This window comes from Ciconia boyciana, chromosome 11 (assembly GCF_034638445.1).
Source record: "Ciconia boyciana chromosome 11, ASM3463844v1, whole genome shotgun sequence".
NCBI classification, from domain to species: domain Eukaryota; kingdom Metazoa; phylum Chordata; class Aves; order Ciconiiformes; family Ciconiidae; genus Ciconia; species Ciconia boyciana.
Genome location: NC_132944.1, coordinates 15,375,360 through 15,400,095, shown reverse-complemented (window position 1 = coordinate 15,400,095; position 24,736 = coordinate 15,375,360). Strand labels below are relative to the sequence as shown.

General features: G+C 43.1%; 1 protein-coding gene across 1 annotated transcript in view; it reads left to right on the top strand.

Moving 5' to 3' along the window:
• The window catches only part of LOC140658026 (monocarboxylate transporter 2-like), a 28,199-nt gene extending 14,218 nt beyond the window's left edge, over window positions 1–13,981 (top strand). The window contains exons 3-5 of the mRNA XM_072875896.1: window positions 3,163–3,306; window positions 8,149–9,024; window positions 11,854–13,981. Coding sequence (XP_072731997.1) covers window positions 3,163–3,306; window positions 8,149–9,024; window positions 11,854–12,146 — 1,313 coding nt within the window. The 3' untranslated portion in view covers window positions 12,147–13,981. The remainder of the gene's footprint in view (window positions 1–3,162; window positions 3,307–8,148; window positions 9,025–11,853) is intronic.
• Window positions 13,982–24,736: the final 10,755 nt, after the last annotated feature.

Genomic DNA, 24,736 nt, shown 5'->3' with positions numbered 1-24,736 from the left:
TTTTGCATTTGCTTCAGTGCATTTGAAAGGTCTGCTCAGGACTATTACAAAACCTTTGCCCTATCAGGGAAGTTTGGTTTCCTAACTGTTTGAGGCCTTGGGTTGGATTCTCTGTTGTCTCGTAAAGCTGATGCTTTCCCTGCAGGTTGAGTGCTCATCATGGCCTTCACTGTGGATTCTCCAGTGGCTGGAAAAGTTTAGTCCAGATGCTTTGCTCCTGTTTTCTGCTCTAACTGGCTGCACTTAGTATCTTAGAGGTCTCCGACACTCAGTCGTCCTATGTGGGTGAGGCTGGTCAGGGAGATCAAATGCTGTCACTCGCAAGTGTGTGCTGTGATCCTGTACGCCATGCTGCTTTAGCAAAGCAGGCTCACAGGGCCCGGGCTTAAGATTTCAGGCTGCGAAGGAGAAAGGCTTACGTTGCTTCTGAAGTTCGTCACAGTTCTCTGTGAGCTCGGTCCAGCCCAGGCAGATAACAACTTTGAGACCACAGCTCTCCTACCTGGACTGGCAAACAAGTGGGACTGATTATCCCCCTGTAAAACTGATAACGCTGGTTATAGCAGATGAAGGCTGTTTGTTGAAGGTCACACAGACCTTCTATAAAGCATTGCTGTGGGATCACACAAGACAAGAACAGGGAGCAATTGTGGTCTCATGGCTTAATAAGTGATGGCTGGGAAGTTGGGATGTGGTTGAGGACGCTGCACATTCATGGAGGGTGCCCCAGGGGCACAGGAAGGGTGCTCTCATTTGTAAAGCCAGTGGTTGGGATACAAACTTTTGCTTTCATCTGCTCCAGCCTCTAGCCCAGGTTGTCCCCGTAGCTGGGAAGCAGAGCAGAATGTGTCCCACCTTCAGCCCCTTCCAGTTCAACATCTGCTGTCATGGTCCAAACCCATCCTTACTGGTGGGTGAAGCCAATACAACGGCTTATGGACTGGAGTGAGGGCGACGTGGATCCATATTCCCCTTCTCCTGAGGTGGATGCTGCAAGAGTGGGACCTAAGTAAGCATTTTGTTTTACTTCTCATAGGAGGGGCTTCTCTCCCCATGAATTGCCCTGAATCAGAGCAGGAGAGGGGCCTTAGCAGAAATCTTGTGGGCTTTAAATGCTGTGCTCCATGGTACAACATCCTGTAGTTTTAGGGCTAACATGAAAGCCCCCTTCCAGCAGGAGAGGTAATTGAAACTGCATTTTCTTAGTTGAGTAATTAGATTGATTCTGGAGAAATGCGGACATGTGGAAAATTGAAAAATGGAAGAGTTGTGTACCCTTAGGCTGCAGAGGAATGTGTTGGTGCCTTTCCAAGGAACTATTGAATTACAGGATCTATTGAATTACAGGACACGCTGGGACCAGATCAAGCGTGATGCAAGTCCAAGCCCTGACCAGGGGAAACTCAGTGAGAAAGGGGTCCCTCTCCTGCTGTGCTGATCTGACATACCTATCTCTTTCCCCAGAACTTCTCATTGAATTTTGTAGTGCTCTGTGCAGCAAAAGGATGCGTGTATGTGAATCCAGTTGCAGGATTAGGAGAAAAAACTCTTCAAGTAATTATACACTCACAGAAATTTTAATTGAATGGTGCATTCAATGGGACCAGCTCACAGATCACGCAATTACAGGGACGCTGTTAAGACTGTGCTTGTGTGTATTTCATTTATGAGTGTTTTGATCTTAGACATCTAGTGGAAAGTATTTTACATGTTACAGATGTAACACTGGGTGTCATTCCCTAGATTAAACCAGTCATACCTACTGGTTTTTATTCTTGCGCATTATAACAGCTGAGAACTTGTTTGGATGCTGTCAGCCATGCTGAGGGGATATTGGGTTTTTTGGGTCCGGCTCCTGTGCTCAAGTGTGCCATGGTTTGCAGGGTCTGGAAAGAGCTCTGGCACTATTTCTGGCTGAGATTAGTTAAGCAAAGGTAAATATCCTACCAAATGGCTCTGCGGTGAGGGAGATCCCACAGTCAAACTCTTTAGAGATGCCTGTAAGCTTAAAATACCCATTTCCAGTAATCTCTGTGCGGATGGCGTGGGCTGTTCGTAACAGCGGGAATGAAGGCACACAGGCACGCTGGGCTCCGAAACACCATTGCTGTGTGTTGAGTAGCACCAGAAATAGTCAGATAAGATAAGATACCAAATGCTGCCTGTATCCCCCTGCCTTATTTCCAGCATCATTTTTGCAGCATTTTGCTTCAGGGTTTTTTGAGTAATACAGAATCTTTTTCTTACATCTCATAGCTTGACTTCTGGACTGCTCTTTCCTGCTCAGTTTGCTTTCTCACTTCTCACTTGCAGTTCTGACTTCTCAGCCTGATCTAACTTCAGAGTTGGCTTTGCTTTGAGCAAGAGGTTGGTCCTGAGACCTTCAAAGTCCCTCCAACATATATTATTCGGTGATTCTGATTTTTTATTGGTCCTCCAGCTAGTTGAAAGTACTATACAAAAGACCTCCTTTCTTTCCTTCTCCACCCAAAGCTGCTGGCATGTTTCATTTCCTCAGATTTCAGTGCTTCCTTTTAGCGTGCACAGTCTTTGTTAAGGCATTTCCCTCTTTCATAATTTTGCACTTTCCTGAACCACCTCCTTACATAAATGCAAGACAAAACTGGTTCTTTTGAGCTCTGGCTAATCCATCATCCCAAACTGTTTCTACCTACATAGACTGCTATTAAGATTTAATTAACAACTGTTCTGCTGAAGCTTCAGTCCTAGTCAGTAGTATCAGAATTGTATTAAATAGAGGCATTAAAAATGCAACAGTATGCATGATATCAGCCTCGTAATATGAACCACTGCTTTGTGTGTATGGTTTAGCATCATAATGAATCAGGAAGCTCCTATGTTGGGGTCATGTGTTCACCTGACTTGTTATTGCCATTTGCCTTCTCTGATGACATGTTAAACTCCTGGGGACAGGAGCTGTCACTGACTACACAGCCACTGTGTGGCATGGGACATGCTGCCATCTCCACACAGTGTGGATTATCTTCCTCTCTTTTTCCATTTTCCTCCTGAAGTCACCGTAGAAGCTGTCAGCAGCACCTCAGGGGCACTGATATTGCAGAGTTTTACCTGCTTTGTGTCAAACATGCCCTTCTGTCAGAAGATACGTACCTCAAGGACCATTTTGCACTCTTTCCCCAGGTCCCATTAGCAGTATTTTAGTAAACCGCTATGGCAGCCGACCTGTGGTTATATTCGGAGGCCTGCTGTGTGGCATTGGGATGGTCTCAGCCGCCTTCTGCACCAGCATCCTGCAGCTCTACATCTGCGTGGGCTTCATTACAGGTAAGAAGAAAACATCCCCTTTCCACCCGCACTTGAGGTTCACTTCTGATGGCTTGGGGCATCCACACTGGGGCGCCTCAGCCAAACGCAATGGGAAGCTGGTGAGATAAAAAGCTGGTGGGACAGCGGCCCTCGCTTAACTGCACCCGATGAACTTTAGCAAAGAGCATATCCCCTGCTAAGCGCTGTGTTCCTGGCTGAACATCGCGTGCGGGATCTTAGCAAGGGATGTGCTCTTTGCAGATGAGTGCTCTCGGCCAGAGGCGATGGTGAGGATGGCCATCAGTGCCCTCAGCTCCCACTGAAGCGAACGCAGGTTGACTGTGCTCTGCCCTGGGCAAGGCAAGCCCTTCGAGATACAAGTGCGACTATGAAGAAAGCACCTGTGTTCCTATATTACTGTGCGTTATCTTCTCTCTATGAGATATATGAAATCAGATTTCAAGGGTTTGCTTTAGTTTACTTGCCCTTTGCCTGCTTGTGAGGTTAGGAGGTCCTTTATCTGAAAATAATAACTACTGGAGTTGATTGAAAATATGCAATATTCTCCCTATTGAGAAAAAAAACCACTGTATTTCCTTATTGAAGTTACAATTTGAATTTTCTGTATTGAAATATGAATTTCCATATTGGAAACTCAAAAGGAGAAGGCATAGGCTTGGTCCAGCATCTTTAAAGCCTGCAGGTGCTGGGTTATTGCTTTTAAAGGTAGATGGATTGGAGTTCTCTACCTGTGTGAGTATAGATGCTTAATTGTAAGCATTTTAGTTTGATTATTTTGGCTAAGGTACAGCCAATGTTTCTTCCAGTGCAGCTAGGACATCTGCCTGAAAACATGACACTATGAGTTCAAAATCGGCTTTTGAGGTTGCAAGGTGTATGTTTTAATGAATGTTCCCTAACTCTCTGCAGCCGCATTAAGTGTTGCTGCTTTCTGAACATGAGAAGTGCGAGCTCAACATTTAAAATCAATAAAACCAGCCACTAGCAAAGTAAATTGGGCAGAAAGTTTGTCACCCTGTTCTCCTACACCAATATTGCTTTATTAAATCTGTACAGTAGTGAATAAATCCCCATGTAGGACTCCTTCTCTTAAACCTTACTCTTTCTAAGGAGAGTCACTGTAGTTAGATGAAACTGTGTTACTACTGAATGAATAAATCTTGCAGATTCTTTGAAAGAGATTCCAGAAACAAAGCAATGAGAAATAAAAATAACCAATGTCTCCCATGGATAAATTCAATATTTATTGATGCATCAGCTTGCATCATTCCCTGCTCAACAAACATCCTCTAGCAAGTTGACTAACGCTGGATTAGCACATGGAAACCATAAATCCTTTGCTAAAAATATATGCATTTTGGTGAGCAGAAGGACTCAGGCAAGGAACAGTGCTGTAGGAAGGGACCAACTCCTATTTTCAAAGGTACTTGTCTAAAAATGTTGCCAGGAGGGAATTTTGTGCCTAACCCCAATGGGCCTAGGATTTATGAAGACCCTGCTCTTTTTTGGTCCCTGAGTATCTTTGCAAATCTGGTCTGTTGCCCACCCCAGAGAGCTGATAGTACGAGCTGTGCTCAATGCACATATGTAACCCTCATGCCAGCAACAGGGTACAGGGACAAACTGCCCCCGTTATCTCCTCGTCTTTAATGTTGTGATGTTTCCTCAGAGCAAAGCACATTTTTTGTGGTGTACATCTTTTCCTCCTGCTTGCTGAATGAGGGCAGCTATATGGATGAGGTCTTAGCTAATAACCCATCATTTCCAGGCACGGTGTGTGTGTGCTGGGGAAGGAATATTAATTTGACAGAGGAGAGAAGATGCTTGTAATCCTGCTAACATGCTTGATGCCTCTAATTACGCTTGCAGTGCTTTCGCTGGTCAGGCCTAACATGGAAGCATTCAAGGGCAATTATGAAGCTGCCTGCTCATCATGCGGCTGAGACAGCGTTACTGTACGAGGAGAGAGACTTCTGTAAAGGCGATTTGCGATGGCTGTAAAGCAACCTGTAAACATCACTCTCTTTCTAGCCTCCTTCCTACTAGCCTGAAAAGGAAACAGACTGACGTAAAAGACCGTGTTCATGTAATTTGCAGGGATGGAGATAAAAACAAGGTAGTTGGTACTAGGAGGTCCCTGCTACAGTCCTGTGCCTCTGGCATATTAATAGAAATCTCTTCAGAGGAGCAGAGTGGGAAGTATCTGTTTACAGTGGAGGGATTAGACACGGCAATCTCAATTGCTTTCTTGATTATGTCTTCTTCCATTTGCATGCAGAGCAGGGGCTGGGCTCCGCAGTCAGAGGCAGCTCTGAAGCAGCTCTGTCCTTGATGGCACCGAGCTGTGGGCTGCGTGAGGCACCTCGCATATGCTGTAAAACCCATGTTCTCTTCCTCACTTTTTTCCTTATAGTGCTTAGAAAAAGAAATGGGGTTTGCAAGCTGTCGACCTGGATAGATGCCAGCTTGGATGCATTAAACAGGTGTTTAGGCATGCACCCTCTTCTTCAAGTCTGAGGTAGTAGCAGCAAATTTCAAAGCTAAATGCAAGGCAATAACGACTGGTCAGAGTTTAGTTCAATCGGTACCAATTAGACCGCCACGAAATCAAATGGGATCTAGGGTGAAGCATGTTGACTAATGAGACTGGAGTCTTTGCCTCAGCTGTTAATGTTGAGCATTGAAATACCTGGTAGGATCTTCCCTTGCTAATAAAGTAAGAACAAGATCAATAGCTACACAGCTCACTCCTGAAGCACCACTTATTTCCTTCTAATATGAGGGAGATGTGCTTCATCTGGGGAAGGATGCTCCCTCTGGCATGGGCTTGCTTCTATTGATGCAACACCACCGATAGGCCTCTCTGTCATATCCCTGGGGAGAAAATGTGGTTATTTGAGTAACAATTTCAGCCATGGAAAAACTGCCGTAGTTTCTGAAAACTGAAATAAAATGGATATAAATATTTCCAACTAAAGCTAGCCAAAAGCTTAAAGTAAATTGAAATTCCAGTCAGTCAATTTGAAACTCTCCAAATTTAATTAATGGGAAGAGCATGAGGTAATATCAAATTAGATTTGTCTGACTGGCAAATTAATGTTCACATAATAAAAAATTTGAGTTGATTATTGGTTAAGTGGGTAGCTGGCATCCAGTCTGATTTTCCTTCTGCACATGACATGTGGTAGGTCCCTACCAAAAATGATTCTGTGGAAATGATGGTTCAATTTCTGCCCTTACCCACCAGCCTGGGAACTACAGAGTTAAAGCAAACTCTAATCCGCTGTGTTGCATCTTCTCAAAGAAAGATGCATTCCTATGTCTGAGCACCATCAAGGATGTTCTCTAACCAAGGCTGTGTTTTGCCTCCATAGTTCTCAGGTCAGCCCTCTCATGGGATGAGTTTGGCCCCTTATGCATTACGAGCAGGCTGTACTTCCCAAAGACTTGCCCTACCAAATATGTGGACTATCTAGAAAAGTTCATACTGAGAATGTGTTTCATATTGAGAGTAATTTTAATATGTTCCCATTTCAATTTATTTTAATGTTGTAAGCTTCCAAGTAATTTAAAAAAAAAAGAATCTTATACTTGGCAAAAATCATAATTTTGTGTAACCATTCAAACTGAAGCTATCCAACATCAGTTGAATTCTGCTGCATCAGTTGGATTCTACTCTATCAGCGACTAATGATAGTGTTCGTTAGATAATTTTGAGGACCTTGACCTTTCTGAATTCTCTTCTGTAAAGCAATATGCCTAATTATGTACTGCACAGTTAAACAAACTAATTATATAGACTAATGAACAAGAAAAAATTTGCATGACCCTATTTTCAGGATTCATGTTCTCTGGTATCATCACTTCAAGGATTACATTTCTGCTTTGTTCTAATGTGGTTCATTCTTTCTTGGATGATAGGGTGGAAAATATGTGGCATGATTTTTAAATGTAATTTTGATAGAGTTCTGAAAATTTAAATTTTTAAGGAAATACTGCACGTCATAGAAATGTTTGAAAAGAAGAGACTATTATATGCTAGTGCTCTCAAACAGAACCACAGAAAGTTGAGACCATCACAGCATTTAGTACCTGCCTTCAGATTTCACTTGTGCAAGAGAAGCTGGCTAACTGAATTAGCAATGCAGATTTATAATACCATTTATATATCTAAATGCAATAAAAATAAATTTTAATTAAAAGAAACACTCTAGGGTCCTGTTTAATTAGCATCCTCACTAGCTGTTTTGCTGTATACTTGCAGACCTCTTAATCTTTTGCATCAGACCTGAATTGCTCACACCACCAAATTAGTAGTGGCTGAGATGGGTGATGTTATTTTCTGTGCAGGTTTGTCTGCCCAGCAGCAGTGTTGGGCGCCCACCACCCATGGAAGTGGGTGCCAGCCCCAGCTGCATGTGAAAAAGATGTGCTTTGGTGGTTAGCACTGTCCAAGCCAGAATAACCTTCCTCAAACTGGGAGTTGTAATTTTTTTTTAATAGATCCATCCTTTCCTCCAACAAGGCTGCTGTGTCTGGACAAAACCAGTTATAGTTTCAATTTATTCTGAAGCAAACTCTTTGTGCTAGGTTTGCCACCCAAGAGATTTGCAGTGTGAAAGGAAGGGGCGTTCTCTGACCGAAAGAAAGAGTCTTTCTGGGGTCTGGTTACCCAAATGCGGCAGCCAGAAGCTTAGGGATATCTTGAGCAAAGTTTGCATCCATGTTGAAGAGCCACCAGTGGACCAATTGTCCATGAATTTGCTGAAAACAATGAGCTGAGGATAAATGGGTCTCAAATCTTCCTTTGTGTATCTCAATTATTTTTCTCTGTTCCAGGATTCGGCCTTGCTCTCAACCTCCAGCCATCAGTGATAATCATAGGGAAATACTTTTTAAAGAGGAGACCCATTGCGAATGGCCTTGCTATGGCGGGGAGCCCCGTGATGCTTTGCACCCTGGCTCCTCTCAACCAGTTCCTTTTTGACAATTTTGGCTGGAGGGGCAGCTTTTTAATTCTTGGGGCAATTTTATTAAACTGCTGTGTGGCAGGAGCCCTCTTCAGACCCATCGGGGCAGCCACAGCATTAGTCAAAACCCAGGTGATTGAGGAAGGGAAAGATGCTCTCAAAGAAGAGGTCACTAAGGATGCCATGGAAATGAGTAGTCCCATGAATGTCCCCATGGAGACCAAAATGGAAGAGGAAGGAGGAAAAGACTGTTGTGAAAAAATCAATCAGTACCTTGATTTTTCCCTCTTTAAGCACAGAGGGTTCTTGATTTACCTGATCGGAAATGTGCTCATGTTCTTGGGATTTTTTGCCCCCATTGTTTTTCTGGCACCCTATGCAAAGCACATCGGCATTGACGAATATTCAGCTGCCTTCCTCCTTTCGATCCTTGCTATTGTGGATATGATTGCCCGACCTACCACTGGCATCATTGCAAACAGCAAGTGGGTGAGGCCGCGGATTCAGTACTTTTTCAGCTTCGCCATTGCTTTCAATGGCGCCTGCCACCTTCTGTGCCCGCTGGCTTCCGGCTACACGGGGCTTGTTGTCTACTCCATCTTTTTTGGCTTGGCCTTCGGCATGGTTTGTGCCATGCTCTTTGAAACGCTCATGGACCTCGTGGGAGCCACCCGGTTCACAAGTGCTGTTGGCCTAGTCACCATTGTGGAGTGCTGCACGATATTGCTGGGACCACCTATTGGAGGTGAGTGTATTTTCTTCCTCTGCTTCCACTGGGTTGTCGCTTATATTTAGACTCTTGCAAGCACAGTTCGTAAGAAGTGATTCTAAATGTGTTTTCTATGCTTCCCACGCACAGTTTTTCCACTACTAATTGGACAGGGAAGGCAGGTCCTAGGTATCTCCTCCAGCATTTCCTCTTTGCTCCTTTCTGTGTAGTCCTCCAGTTGAAGTCAGCAGTTTGGAGAGTGATCTGTTATTCCCTGCTCCCTTCAAACACTTGACCTGAACTTGCAGTGTGGGACTTCCTGCAACACCAAGAACCTTGCACTTCAGACAACTCCTCTTGGAGACTCCTGTTGCAAAAGGCTGGAGTCCACCACAGTTTAAGCACAGTAAAACACAACAGTTCTATGAAGTCCTCTTGTTGACTCAGATCTAAGCCTTGCTATTTGTCTCTAAGGCTCTGAGTACTTCCACTTATGGATTTCAGTCATCTTAGTGCGTCTGATAGTTTTAAGGCTGTCTGGAAAATAAAAAAAGGTTTATTTTGGATGGCATGGTTTGAAATATCAAAAGGCAGAGACCCTCAAAGGTCCATACTGACAATATTGAACCTCCAGCAGGACTTACAGTCATCTGAAGATAAGTGGGAGCAGTGATCTCCTGTGATTTTAACAGTCTGAACTTCTTTCCCTCTATAGCATGTGCTCACTTCTTTTTCTACAAGAAACACACCGTGTCTGGAAAACACCATGTCTGTCTGGCTTCTGGCTCAAGTACAGCCCTTATCAAATCTGAGTTGGCTATGAATTGAATGACTTTATAGGTGACATCCTCTCAGTGTATAGATGCCATCCTATCTATGTGCCCTGTCTTGCAATTTGCATTTCACCTGTATGCAAGCTTGAATAACTGGTTTGGAAACTGGTCACCTTTAAGTACACTAAAATGTTTAATTAGGTTGTGTATGCTGTCTGTATTTGGATGTATAAAAGTTAAGCTCTGCTAATTCTTTTGATATGGCAGTATCATAATAAATTTAAAGAATGCACAGAAAGAAGGCAGTTTAAACCCATTTCCTGGATTCAAAACTGAGATCTGGCTAATACTCTGTACGACACATCTTGCAGAGCCATTTAATTCTTCATATTACTATGTAGCTCATACAGTGTGACAGAAGCAGCTGTATCCTCTTGCTGTCTTAGAGATTCATTATTTAATTAATGACAAACAAAAGAAAATACAATTTTAAAATGACCGTTTTCTGAATTATATAATTTTCTGTGTGGAAGATTAAGTTAATGACTAGAGACTGCTAATGAGGCTAAAACAGTTCTATGTAATAATAAGTAATATTAGTTTTGTAAGGTTTTCCCCACCATTTTAATAAGCAGCAAATTTATTGGTTCTTTGGCATTTTAATAACCTACTGCAGGGTTCTGCTTTAATGAACTAAGTAAATTGTTCCCAGTGTGTTTTATGGCTTTATCTTATTCTCAAAGGAAAAGAGGCAAGACTATCCTACTGTTGAATTTTCCAATACTCTACTCATTAAAACTCTCATTGAAACCTATTTAGGAGACCTCTAGGTCATCCTGATTAGCAGAAAAGGAAAAATTGTTGCAATTAGCATTTGGTTGATGTTTCACCAGTAACACAAAAAACACGGTGCATTGCAAATGGTGTACCAAGACATCTATTCAGGAAGAACTGTTGACCAAACCCAGTTAAAAATTACTATTTTTGTGATCAAGAAATCTATTTGGTGGCCGTAAAATCCCTTGTTAGTGTAATGCGGTGGGATGATTAATCATCAGCTTTTCAGCATTAGGGGTCAGTCAGGAAGTAATTAAAGGTCCCTCTTTTTAAGGAGGAGAACACATTCCAAAAAGTCAGAGAGCTAATGGATGATGGGCCAGTTTCAAGGAGGACTATCTGTACTGGGCCAGGTTAGGAGTGGGTCTTACTTTAATTAGGATTTGGGATGTTAAGAATGGTCTGTGTTGTGCCAGTAAATGGGAATTAATGCTCAGGATCATAATCCCAATAAGATTTGCATTACATTTTGACATAATGGAGAACACTGACATTTCAATTAAGCTGTCTCCCTTCAATTACTCTGTAACTCCATAGCAGAGGCATTAACCTTTGAGAGGAACCTGTCATATTTGTCTTGGCATTGAAATTATCTGACATTGACAGCATCATCTTTGCTTTCCCTGGAACTAATGTTTTCCAGTTCCACGCAGTGCCCTTTCATCTTTAGATCAGAAGTACAAATGCAGAAAGGGCAGCTGTGACCAAAAGCTGAGTCCCTTCTAATGCTGGTGAATGACCCGTGGTGGAATAAATTGGAGAGTCTTTGTCAAGAGTCTGAGACGAGACCCAGTGGCCAGGTGCCATCTCACGAAGGTTTTCCCGAAAGCTGCTGCTTTTTTTGGCAGCCTGAGGACTACCAAGTCAAATGGACATCCTTGTAGGTGATCATTGGAGTCAATAGAAAGACTGTCTGCAGACTCTGTGATCAGAGGTCTTAGTTTCTGCATGCAAAAAATAGGTGTGCCAGAAAAGTCCAGACTTGGAAATGTAGGTTCTCTGTCCCCTTCTACTTAACTGTTCAAATTATTGGTAGTATTACCTGTATCAGTGTTAACTACCCACAGGCTATATAGTGGAACACGTGTGAAGTCTTTGCAGGATCAGAATATTTGTGGAAGAGATCAGAAGTCCAGAGAATGTCTTATTTTATCCTAAAGCTGCAAGGGTGTCCCTTTATATTTAGGATCTGAAAACATGATATTCTTGCCTTCATCTCTAAGTTTCTTTTTTTTTTTTAATATATGTTTTACAGGAACTCTTATCGATACCTTTGGGGACTATAAATATATGTTCATTAAATGTGGAGCTGTGATGGTCCTGGCAGGAACCTTCCTGTTCATCATGAATTATTATAATTATCGTATGCTTGCCAAGGAGGAGAAGGAAAGAAAGGCAAAAGAAGAGGACCCTAAATCTGTAAGGACAGAAAATGAAGGAGGAAATAACTGGAACAAAGAAACTGTACAGGATAGGCTTGAGCTGGAACCTTTGAGAGAGGAACGAGAAGGACTAAAGAAGGAAGCGAATGGCACAAATGAAGTTTAAACTTGTTCTCATGGGCTGAATGGGAAATTACTTCAGGGTTGCTTAAGTTGACACTAGCTGTGAAATCACACTAGGTTTTAAAATTTTGCCCTATGCTGTGCCATGTGCATCCCCTTCTTTGTTGTAGGAGAAGACAAGAACAGAAATAAGTCTAGTTTCTTATAAAGTGCTGGGACACACAGTGCAGTATCCATTTCCATACTAAAGGTCCTGCAACATTTTTCTTCAGATATTTCCCATTTCCCAGAGGGGCTGAGTAAGGGTGCAACTGACACCCCACTTTTGTTCCGTGTACTACAGCTCTACTCAGTGAAAAGGTCAATGGCCATCAGAGTCAACGCAGAGCCCTTCTAGCAGCCTGAAGGGGCTTTGCATTGAGTACTGTGGTGGCTGGATCTTCTCCCCATGTAGTCAAAACTCTGACTCTCTTTGACTGCAGTGTCAGAATTATCCCAGGGATTTGGTGCTGCCTTCCACTGGCAGCTGCACTGACTTGCACCTCTGTCTCATGGAAATGTAAAATAGACCTTACACTCATCTTAAATACAACACGAGAGAGCTGCTTGAACAGAATGAGGGCAGTACATGCCTGTGTGTGAAGTGGCAGCAAGGCAGCTTGTCCTTGCGGCCAGAGCATGCTAGGAAGGAACTAACTTGGGGTGGCTCCTCATGGCTTGACCAGGGACTTTCTCAGGGACCTCTGCATTTAGCAAAATGCCTTGAGAAAGGTGGCGTTATGCAGCACAAGGCCGACATGCTGCAGGAGTCTTTATTCCAGGTCCTTTGTCTGTGCGGGGCAGAAACTTAGTCTTAAAGGGCTTAAACTTTGATCTACATTCGAACAGTGCAAATTCTTTAAAATTTTCCCTAGGAGGTTACATAGTCCTTGTTATACAATATCTGAGTGCCTTACCGTTTTTAGCATGCTTTTTCTTTACAACACCCTGGTGAGGCAGTAAGTGTTGTTACTATTAATTGTATAAATGAATAACTGAAGCACAGGGGTGCTATGGGCATCATTGCTTCAGTGAATAAAGCTTAGACATGCCATGGCTTAGACATGCCATAGCTGAAATGGGAGCCACTGCCCTGAGTTAGGTGCCTGAAAGCCCTGCTGAGCACAGCTATCCCCCTGCTAGAAAATAGGAAATACCATGGATAGTCGTGCATTAAACCACAGCCCTCTCTGCAGTATAGGCTGCTTACTTTGTGCTTCATACTACTCAGGATTAATGATTTTAAACACTGTCTTAGAGCTGTGACCTTGTGCCATATTTTTTTAACCTGGTTAAGTTGCATCCATCCTGGAGGGAATCCAAACACAGCTGCCCCCCGCCTTGGTTGGGCTGCGTTAGGCACCTCCCTGTTGCTGGCACTGCAATACCTGGTGGCCTGATGCGGAGCTGGAGCTGAGGCCACATAGGAGGCTCTCATCCAGTGGTGATAATTTTGAGCTGGGAAGATCTGGACTCTGACACCAAGCACTGATGTATTTTATAAGAAGCAGCTGTTGCCCAAGAGCCGTGGATGCTGACCATGGCATCATGTAGTTGAATTATCAGCCTTTTGTGAATTTAGCTCCAAGTGACGATAAAAAAAAGGACTTTTGAGGCAGATCACCCAAATCCAAAGCTAACACCAGTCCATAGGCTAGGTCTCCTCTTTCTTTGCTTCAGTGGTACCCTTATGTGATCAGATAAAAATTTTTTCATGACACTGTCACTGAAGAACTGTATTTAATTATCACTTGTATACATACTATGAAGAATGGCTTGTAAAAATATTTCCATAAATACACTATACTCTTAAATCTAGATCACTCATATGTTCTTGTACAAAACCTTTTCTGTGAAATCTTTTGTTCCAATAAAGAATAATGGTCTTTGGCCATTGACTTCAGCAGGACTTAAATTTTGTCCGTATGTAGTATCTTGCATTTTCTCTGAAAAACAAAATCTATACAATATACTTAGGCTTTCGTGGCTGTGTTTTTAATATTCTTTATTTCTGTCAAATGTAACTATGGTATTTCAGTAAAAAAGGCATTGATAGAAGGTCGTGAATATTTCCCAATATGCCTTCTGAAAGCTTTAATATACTTAGTAAAAGTCTTTTAAAAAAAATGAAATGAGTTTACATTTGCCTGTTATGATCTGTAGGGTAATGCTTCCTTTGTATTCAGTAAGGAATTTATCCTCATAGGGTTTCTAGTCCTGGCTCCATGCACATGGTAGTACAACTCTTGGTCGTAGCCTCTTATTCCGGGACCACCACCAGGAGCTCCTTGCCACACAGTTTCTTTGACATTTTCAATGATCTGGGCCAGCCTGACTCACACCTCCTGTTGCGTGGGCCCATAATGAGTCTGAAAGCAGCTGAGAATGACCTGGCAAGGATCTGACAAGATGATTTTCATACCTTCCCACCAGGTCATATCAATTAATTCTAGGAACAATGACCCAGATCCTCAGCTGTCCTTACTGCAGGAGCTGATGCTAAGGCTCTTTGTCTAGCAGAAACCTAAAGCAAGCTTTTTAGATCATAAAACTTTGTTAATACAGATAACATTTTCAATAAAAAGGCTTTTTGTTCAGCTATCTATGAAAATCCTCTGGAAAGGCTACACCTTAGTTAACCTGTCCCCAAGGGCAAAAAATGCTACATTGGCTAAGTAGTTCTTTATGGCTTCAGAAGTCTTCTAACATTAAGCAGCTCTTCATTTAACCTACTCAAGCCTCCTGTCATAGAAACAGATACTTTAACATTATGGACTATTTCTAGCACGTAGGAAGCCAGACTATTTTAATACAATTTTGGCGATTATGGCTGGTTGTCAGTGGTGGGTGGCCTGCCTCTTCCCTATGACCCAGCCTCCTGTCCCCACTGTGAGTTCAAACCACAACATCTCACTAATCAATGGAGCAAAGCCATGCCAAATAACTCTGTACTTTTAAGCATGTGAATAGCCCTAGAAATGCTTTGCTGAATCAAATCCTCTGAATGCAAGACTGCAGGCTCAAGCTGTAATCCAGGCTTGGAAAATGCTAAAACTTTCCTAAGAACATTTTCAGTTATTAAAAAAGACTGCTGCAATATGAAATATCCATTAGAAAAAGCTCTTGTGAAGGAGTAGGAGCTGCCTGTGCATCTAATTTAGTGATTTGTGTGGCAAATTGAACACAATATTCATATTTACATGCATGCTTAAGTCTGGAAAGCACCTGTGTAGGAAAGTCAAGAGGTGTGAGTGTTGTACCATAAAAGTATGTACTAAGCCCATGGGGCATGTTTGGGATATCAGATGTGCAAGGATGATTGCTAGCACTTTCATTGGAGTGCAATTATTAGACGTCTTTTATATTTCATTAGCTTGTGACCTTATTAGAAGCAATTGCCCATTGTTTCCAGTGTTGCTTGAACTTCTACAAGAGCCTGATTTTGATGCTGAACCATCATTCCCAACAACCACAAAAGAAGCCAACAGTCCAGGCAGCAACACAGCACTCCCTGCAGCCACATCCTGCTGGTGAGGCACAAGTGGAGTTTGATGGGGTGGTGTGACAAGTACCATGGATTGGATTTAGATTTATCCCACATACTCATTTCTTATTTATAGTTCCCCTCACTTTTTCCCTCCCTATATCTAGCTTTCCAAATTTAAAGGCATGGAGGAGGAATTCAAATATTTCAACACTTACTCTGAAGTGGCAAAAATCTCCCTTTTTAACAGAATGATAAAGCAGTGACTGTGCCACATGGTGGAGTGCCACACTAGTAGAAGGGGACATTTTCTGCCATCACACATTGTGCCAGATGCTCCTTTGCCACACGTAGCATTGTCTTGGCCGGGGAAAGGAGCAACACGGGCCACTGGAGAGCAGGGCTACGAGCAAGGGGAGGGGACACAGCTCTGCAAGGTCAGCTGTAGATTTGAGCTCATCAAAAAGAAGAGCTTTAGCGCTTTTTATTTTATACTGTTAATGAAAACCTTCTTCAGTGAGTTGATAGCCAAGAGGATGTCAGTACCCAGCACTTAAGGAACAGAGTGTAAAACCAGTCTTGTTAAGTCAGTGCAGGAGGCTGCAGTTTTCAGTCTTGCAACCATCACCAGTGTGTATTTATGCTGCTCTGGGCTGTCCTCCGCAGTCAGCACACAGAGGAGCTCATGGCTGCGAAGGGGAAGGATGTTCACTGGCAATATGTGCAGCAATAGAACAAAATATAATTGGCCTCGTTTTAATAAAAAGAATGAACCATGTCCAGAAAGTGCAAAACACATGAGGAGACCAGAGAAGTCTGGAACCACGAATGAGTAGAGGTAACTCGGTAGTAACTGTGTTAAAAACAAGCAAGCAAGCAAACAAACAAAAAAATGAAGTGCCAGCCTCTATGTTTGAAATATGTAATCATTTTAGACAACACAAGAGATTATTCAGAGGGACAGTTCCTGTGGCAGCTGACACCAAATTTATTTGGCTGCGTTCGGAAAACGCCTAGTAGACAATACAGGTGCATTCAGATTACATTGAAGAATGAAGTTAAAAGACGACTTCTGTGCCCTCTGCAGCGACAGTGACATTGACTATACACTAGTACTATTTAGACTTATCAGAACCGTGTGAGGGTGTTTTGATGAGTGACATTCATAACTGTCAGCAAAGCTTCCCATAATGGCAGTGCAGCTCAGAAACGAAGACTTGGTTTGCCATCTGCTTTGGCACTCACTAAAGTGTTGCTATGCTTTTGTTTGTATTTGAAGAGAGGCTCATTTACATTCTGACACTAAAAAAATGAACAAATATAGGTAAATGGGATCTTCTGTGTCACCATGGCCAAGACCCTGCTATCACAGGTAACAGCATCATGTAATTCCCTTTTAATAAATATACAACCCATTGTCCTGCAGAGCCAAGCACCTGTCAAGGTGTGACCCTGCTATGCCATTTGTGCCTGCAACTTCGGTGTGTCTGCAGAGGGTGAATCTCCACGTTTGACAGCGCAGGTGTTTAGAGGCTGACAAACGCACTCCTACATGGCTTAGAGATACCCAAGCCCTTAGCCCATCCATCAAACAGTTAGAGAGGGTATTTATGCAAGGGAAAAATTATATGTTCCCTCCCTCCAAAAAGGCATAAATTTGGACAGTAGTTAAAAATAATCTTTCTCTTCTTAGTATTTTTGTTTAGTTTTGTTTATATGTTACTACTTTCTGAAATATCCTCTACATCTCTTCAACTTTAGTATTACTGATGAATTTGAACTGAAAATGCTTCCTCTAATGACTTCCCTTTCTTTTCTCTTTTTAAACGACTTTATTCAGACACAGTAACTTTACACTGAACTTGGCTGTCATAGCGTGCTGTTTCCGTACTTTTTAAAAGCATGTTTTCCCCTATTCCAACATTTTTTAAACACTACAAAGTCATTTAAAAGCTGTAGAGCATATTTTAGTCAGAAATTCAAGATGCAATTTTGCTGGACAGCCTAAGAAACCTGTTACTGTACGAGCCAGACAGGGAAAGCTTCAGAGGAGCAACACCATGCCTCTTGCAGCAGAGACTGGGCAATTCATGGCGAGTCTAGCGCAGGCACTGAGGGTTGTACGCTCTAAATATAACAGTCCCTCCCAGTGTTCAAAACATGCATTTACATTTTGATTTCTCTGAATTCACAGGTAACTCCGTGACAGATATTTGGCCATAAGTGTCCAAGGCTGTCCCGGTCAGCTATCTTTTGTAAACTGAACACTGCAAAGAACCCTCTCTTCAGAGACTGCATGTCCAGCTCTGCAAAAACTGCTTCTCTGCAAAGGCTTATTAAAAAATCACACCAGAAGCTTGCAGTTAGCTGAATTAGTGTTTCCCAGCCAATGCTGTGGGAAAGGCTAGAGGCAGTCCCAGCAGGCCAGCATATAGTTTAAAGCCTTTCGGTGAATGCAGCTCTGTTTTGTGTCTCACCTATTAAGGCATAGGTGCCCAGCAGATTTTAGGAGGGCTAAGAAGGAAGCATGTCTATTGCTACAAAGGCAGCTAAGAAGTATCTTATGCTGGAAAGGATGGGGGTGTCCCTCAATGCACACACAGCACAGAGACCTGTACTTTGCCTGTAGGAGCTGAAGTCTGGATCTACTTCAAACTAACTAGTCCTAATGGTGCAAACACCTCATCTGGTACTGCCCATTATCACACCATGATCGTCTCTGAATGGTGCATTTTTCACTACCAACTCCCCAGCCCATGAATTTGTCATTTTTCACATTAGATAAAATACATGGGAAGAGAAACACAGAGAAACACAGGCTTCCCATAGGCTCTCCAGAGTTTTTTAGACTTCTCTCTGCTCAGCGCAAAGGTGTCCTACCAAAATGTGTCGCATCAAGAAATTCCCACCTTCTGTGGCAACACTGCTGTTTCGGGTAGGCACCAAACAAGAATGTGCTTCTACGCTTTCCTGGTCAAATCCATTGGCCGCTGAGGAGGGGAAGATATCCATTCACCAAAGACGTCAGCTTCAAGGTCTAATTCTGACTAAACTCAGACACATTGGATTCCTTGTGTATCCTGGATTCCCTTTGATGTACAAAGCAGAGTTGTTCAGTGCCTGCTGCTAGCGACAGATGAACTGGTACAACTGAAATGAAATAGGGACAAGCACTTCCCTTGTATGGCAGGGCTTGGCATTCCCTTCCTGGACAGATGAGATTCTTAAGTAGTTTTTAATCAGTATGTAATCAGCCCCAGCCATTAGTTATGCCGTCTGATCACAAAACACAATTCCAGAGAGAGATCTTTAGGATATCCAGTAGGATCCATGCATTATTAAGTGAAAAAACCACAGACTCTACCTATCACCCATTAATACTATGTATAATAAGTGCTTGTTGAGCAAACTTGCCCAGTCTAATTTTTTCCCAGCAGACTACGGGGTTTTTTTGGCACTTCTACAAGTGTAATGGAAACCACAGCAGGGCTGTTCCTGCAGAGGCAGGGTGGGGAAGGAAATCTCGCTGATGTGCTTCAGACTTCTGAGATAGTCCCTACCTTGCATGCACATGCATGCACCCACACCCCAGCCTTGCTCCAACAGATCGGAGGGAAAATCCACAAGCTAAAGCCTTGCATGCAGGGGCTGCATTCGCTGGTGATGTAAGGATTGATGTGTTAAAAGACTGTGAGTCATTCAAATCTGGTCGCCAGAGGGATCCTGAAAGCATCTTTGATGGTGCCAGGTGGGTCCTAGCCAGGTGCCAGTCGCAACATGAAGCGAGAGGGGAGCTCCTTCCAGCACTGACTCCCAACCCCAGGCCACAGCTGGGGAGTGAGGAGGCAGCACAACTGGCTCTCCATAGCTGGACTCTCCTTTCTGCTCTTCCAACCAGGACAATCCACGTAATAAAGTTTGTTCCCAGGTCATGACCTGGGACATGATGTATGATGATTCATATTTCTTGTTCCTTTGGACTTATTTTTCTGAAATCTATTAGCATTACTCCCAAAAGTCAATTTAACACTGAGATTGTGGGTATTTATGTGGAAAGATTTTTGAGCACACGTGCTCCTTCATGAGATGTTGTTCTCCAGAAAGTCCGCCAAGAGTCTGTTGGACAACAGTGCTAGTGAGTTGATATGGGGAAGATGAATGAGTCCTCATGTCTCATCCAAGAGGTTAATAAAGATGACTGTGCTGATTAATTAAGACCAGAAGCAAAACCACCCTGCTGCTCAAAGGGTGGGCTACAGCCACATGGGGCTTCTCCTGCATGGAGTGCAAACATGTCATCTGTATTATGATATTTAAACACAGGTCTACAATGAGGAACCATCACCTCTCCAAAGCTAAGCCTCCATTTGGAGACCTCCATCAGTGGATTGGCTTAGAAAATCCCAAATATCCAGAAGGCTGGTGTTCTTCTTACTAAGCTCAACGTTTTGGAAAACAGCCTCAATGTTTGGGTTTATCTTTTTCTCTTTTCCTTTTTGTTAGCAAACCATTGCCAAACTCTTTTTTTAAAAAAAAAAAAAACAAAACAAAACCAAAAAAGATCATGAGTGCAGTGGCTAGAAATATATTGAATTAATTTACCCCTAGGTATTTGTCCTCTGACTTTCCTGTTACAGATATCCTTCAAAATACAGTATTGTGTAGTACATTCCAGTATGAAACATGACGGACAATAATATCATGATTTCAGCTTTCAGACAGAGAAGATAGTAATTCTACGATATATAAATAGAAGTGCAGTGAAGCAGCTTTGTAATTACAGTGTAACTAAGCTGTAGTTAATTTACTTGTATTCTGAAGTGCGTCTGAAGTTAGCAATTAGGGCCAGTACATGATGAAACACTAGCAATATACTTACCTTCACACTGTGTATTATTTTTCACTCGTATCTATCATGAACCTAGATATTTTCCAGGGATTAATGATAGGCTGTGAAAAGTTGATAGCCTGAAGTTCAGCAGAGAGCTATTAAACTGGCCTGGTCATTAATCCCTAGAAAATACCCTGCACCAAGGTTGTTATAAGGTGAATATGGAAAATAACTTTCCACTCATGTTGACTTTTGTCTTGGCTGTTATGTCTCTGACAGTGTGTAGAAACAACACCCCAAATGCGAAGTGACTCCCTCTCCCTTGTATTTGGATGTGCTTGATGTTAAAAGGATGAATCCTCCCTAAGTTCACCTTTGTACATCACAGGGCTGCCAGTAGAAGACCCTGAATAGGCAGCTTGTATTCCAGCAAGTCTGTCTTAGCCACAGTTATCTGGCAATGCTTGGATGTTATTTTAGACTGAACCTCCATTTTCTGAAATGTGTAATTCTAGCTTCTCTGAGCTGAGAAACAACACTGGCAGCCAAGTAAAAATATCCATTACCGGGGGAATATGTAAAAACACTGTTTCATCAGTCATCCTGCTCATATGACTCCCTCCCAGAACTGAGGGTGGTAATGAAAGTAATTTAACATACATCTATAATTAATTTACTACATTCTTCCTGCTGATGGCAATCATCTTACCTAGGAAAGTTCATGAAATTGATCTTAATGCATAAAAATAGAGATGGAAAAGCATTAAAGGCAGCTAAATGTGGTTTACTTCTAAGCATGTAAGCAGTTAAGCACTCTTTGGAGAAATGTTTTGGGGCTGATTTAGCAGGAGCCATTACCTGTGAGAAATGACGGCAAGCACACAAGCTGAGCAGGGCTTTCCCCTCGACACATGCAGTTTGCGAGTGCTGATGAGAGCAGCAGGCCTTTGCTCCTGGAGGTGCTCCTATTTTGCATAACATGAACAGAAATGTGAGTGTAGGTTCAAAGAGGCTTTGCAGAAAGTGATAAAGCTGCTGGACAGCTACAGGTAGCACCAGGGACACGAACTGCACCAGCTCATGGCTGTTACTCCAGTGCCATTTTAAGCCATGAGCCCAGGCCCCTGGCATCTGGTCAGAAGGACGAATCTGGCTGATGTGCAGAACATCCAGATGTGCAGATGTGTCTGCGCACTCTGTGCACCGCACACACACTTATCCGTGCACACATTGCATGCAGAGAACAGGTACCGTATGCATATGACAGAGTCCTAGGTATACGTGTGCAGGCTGTTTCTAGGGCTTCCTAGTAGCTTAAAAGCATCCTGGGGTTGCTCAGATATCACTGGGTCCTTGTCTATTAGCCGTTATCATTTCACCAGCTGTAGCTTTTCTGCACATCCCTGAGCCCCACACGCAGCTGGGCTGGTGGCTCCTATCCTCCCAGTGTCTCTATGCTCCTAGAGCAGCAGAGCACCACTTGGGACTGTCAGGCTGATAGGAACTCATACACTTATCTATAGACCATGATCTGCACTTCCCAGAGACCCTACTTTAAAATGCAAGTCATGACATTGTGACTTTAATGTGACCTGGAAAACCTAGAAAAGCAGAAGCCCATAACAAAGAATACTTCAATACTCTTGTAGCAGCTATATAAATATGTATATAAATAAGTAAGAAGGCTTTTAAGTGTGTCTTCCATCACTGTGACCTCCAAATGAGGGAGTAGAGTAGCCTTACATGGATGGGGGTCAGAGGAGGAAGAGCCACCACTCCCTTTGCTGCCCCCTGCGAGGTGGAGCACAGCCTGTCCTGCCTGCACTACAAGCGGGGAAGGAAACCCTGCATGGGAAACATCACTCCTCCTATGGAAGAGCCCCGAACAGCATGGAAGTAGGGCAATTCTTTAATTCCCCTAAGCCTGCCTGTGCAGGAGAGCGCACTGAATGGACACTTGGCCTCTGTAGCCGGGGCTGCTCCTTGCAAGTGTGGCTGAACGGGGAGGATTCCTCAGCAAGGCTCAGCGAGAGGCATTTTCTACAGTCTGCTTCCTCCAAGTGCGAAGCTGTTGACTCCTTAATGCCAGAAAGAGCAGGATGTGTCAGGCCCGTGCTGCTGGGGAGAGAGGCATGAATCAGCCAAAGGATCCGTACAGACAGCAGTGGGTTGCTGCAGGACTTTTATTGCCTGTTGGCTGTCACACAGCTCCTCATCACAGGGCAACAAACGCTTTCAGTGCTGGTTGCTGGAGCTGTGAGAGGGACAGCCAGTGGCAAAATGTAAAAAACAGCTCTGAAGCCAGCAAAAAGCATTCAGGGTTGCTTTTGAAATGCAGGGTGTGAGCCCAGAATACCTGCTTTTCACAGTGCCACCATGGCAGGAGCCTGGGAAAGTGTCTGCCCCACCAAAACCCTGACCACTCTCCAAGGACCTACAGGAAAGGTGCCAAAATTGGGGAGCTTCCTCTGCACAGGTTTGCGCTCCCAGCTGATGCTGGCATGACCATGATTATTTGCAGTGTCCTCCCTGGAGAGCCTCCAAAGGCCACAGCCCAGCCCAGCCCTGACCAACTCATGGCATGAACTACTACGTTGTGCAAGACCTGCCACCTTCCTCCCTTTAACACCAAAGTCACATTAAAACCAAAAAAGCCCTGTAGTTAACCCTTTCATTATAGACATTAAGGAAATTTCAGGACACAGGCATCACATGGAAAGGCTGAGCCCTGCCCTGGCTCCGGGATGGATGGGACTTGCCACCCCTCTCTTCAGGAGCAAGGTCTCTTTCTTCCCATAAGCACTTGTCACTAGTGAGGCATCGCTGCAGGAGACAGCCCTGCTTTTGCCAAAAAGGAAAGATTTCAGCAGGAGGCAGGAAAAAAAAAAGATTCCCTGCTGAAAGCACAATCTGAGGAGTATAGCTCTATCTCCAGCCAAAACATGGACATTGACTATGGCAGCACAGAGGTCAGTGAGGAGCACAGGGCAAGCTGCTATCCCTGGCCAAGCTCCACTACCGAGCGAGAGATGCCCTAAGACATGCTAATTACCGATATTTTTCAAACGTGAGGAACATCAGAGGGATTGTACTCACCTAAGAATGGGGTCTTAGCGGTGCGGTTGGTGGGAGGAGAATTAGACCAGTGTTGGACACTTAAAGGCAAAACCAAACCCACCCTTTCTATAAATTCCCATATCCCTCAGCTTGGCTCCTTCCCACTACATTACAGTTATCTGTTGATTAGGTGTTTCTGTCTTTCCCTGAAGTGGTTGTGGGTTTGGTGATAATATTATTAGCTGATGTCGTGAGATACCCAGCCAGAGAATAGATCATGGGGTGTTAGCTGCTGTACTGGCAGAATGAAAACTGCTCGGGATGAGAAGGATGTGATATGCAAAGCACCCTTGAATGAACTGTGCTAGATCAGTTTGAAGTATTCTTAATCACATCTTCTTTAATTAAGGAAAGGTAATATTTTATCTGGAAAAAAAATGGCCTGTTTCGAAGGACAGCGATGGATGAAATAATTTTCTGAAGTTTGTAGGCTTTTCTCCCCAGTCTTATGCAATGTTCATCAGCAAATGTTAAGCAACAATTGCTAATGGAACATACAGAAATATACAGCAATGCTGTGTGTTTTATCAGCTAATAAAAGAAAGCCCTTAGATTAAGGATGTGTGAGCATATATAGTCACATAAGTGATGCTCTGAATGTGTGGTTTCTGTTTCAGTGACTTGTCAGCATTATGTAGAACACAAATACATACAGTGACTGAAAAAGCAATAGTTTCATCACTATTAGTCTTGCAGCTTGAGAACAAATTAGTGGTTTTAGGTGGTATAGCACAACCCAGAGGGACATGACTTGCATGACAAATCCAATATTATATAGCCCTTCAAAGTACATAGTGGTCATCATTTTTGTCTATTTTGAAATGTCTTTTGGATTCCTTCTTTCCTCCTGGTTCCTATGAGTGGTGGCTAAAAGGTGTCTGATTTTCCCAATTGCCCTTTTGGAGACTCTGACTGAGAAACCAGGAAATGTGAACCAGGCACTAATCGACTGGTGCACATTTGAGCAAGAACTGCTTTGCCATCTGGCTGATGGCACGGGTGTGTGCTTTGCTTAGTGAGGAGTTGTATTTTCCTTTAGGAGACGAACCATCCTTTTTTCTTCCAAAGAAATAATGTCCTTTTTTTTCTGCTTGTTAATAACACTGCAAATATTATGCATGAAAGGCTATCACATTTTCTTTGTTAGAACTAGGAAGAAAAC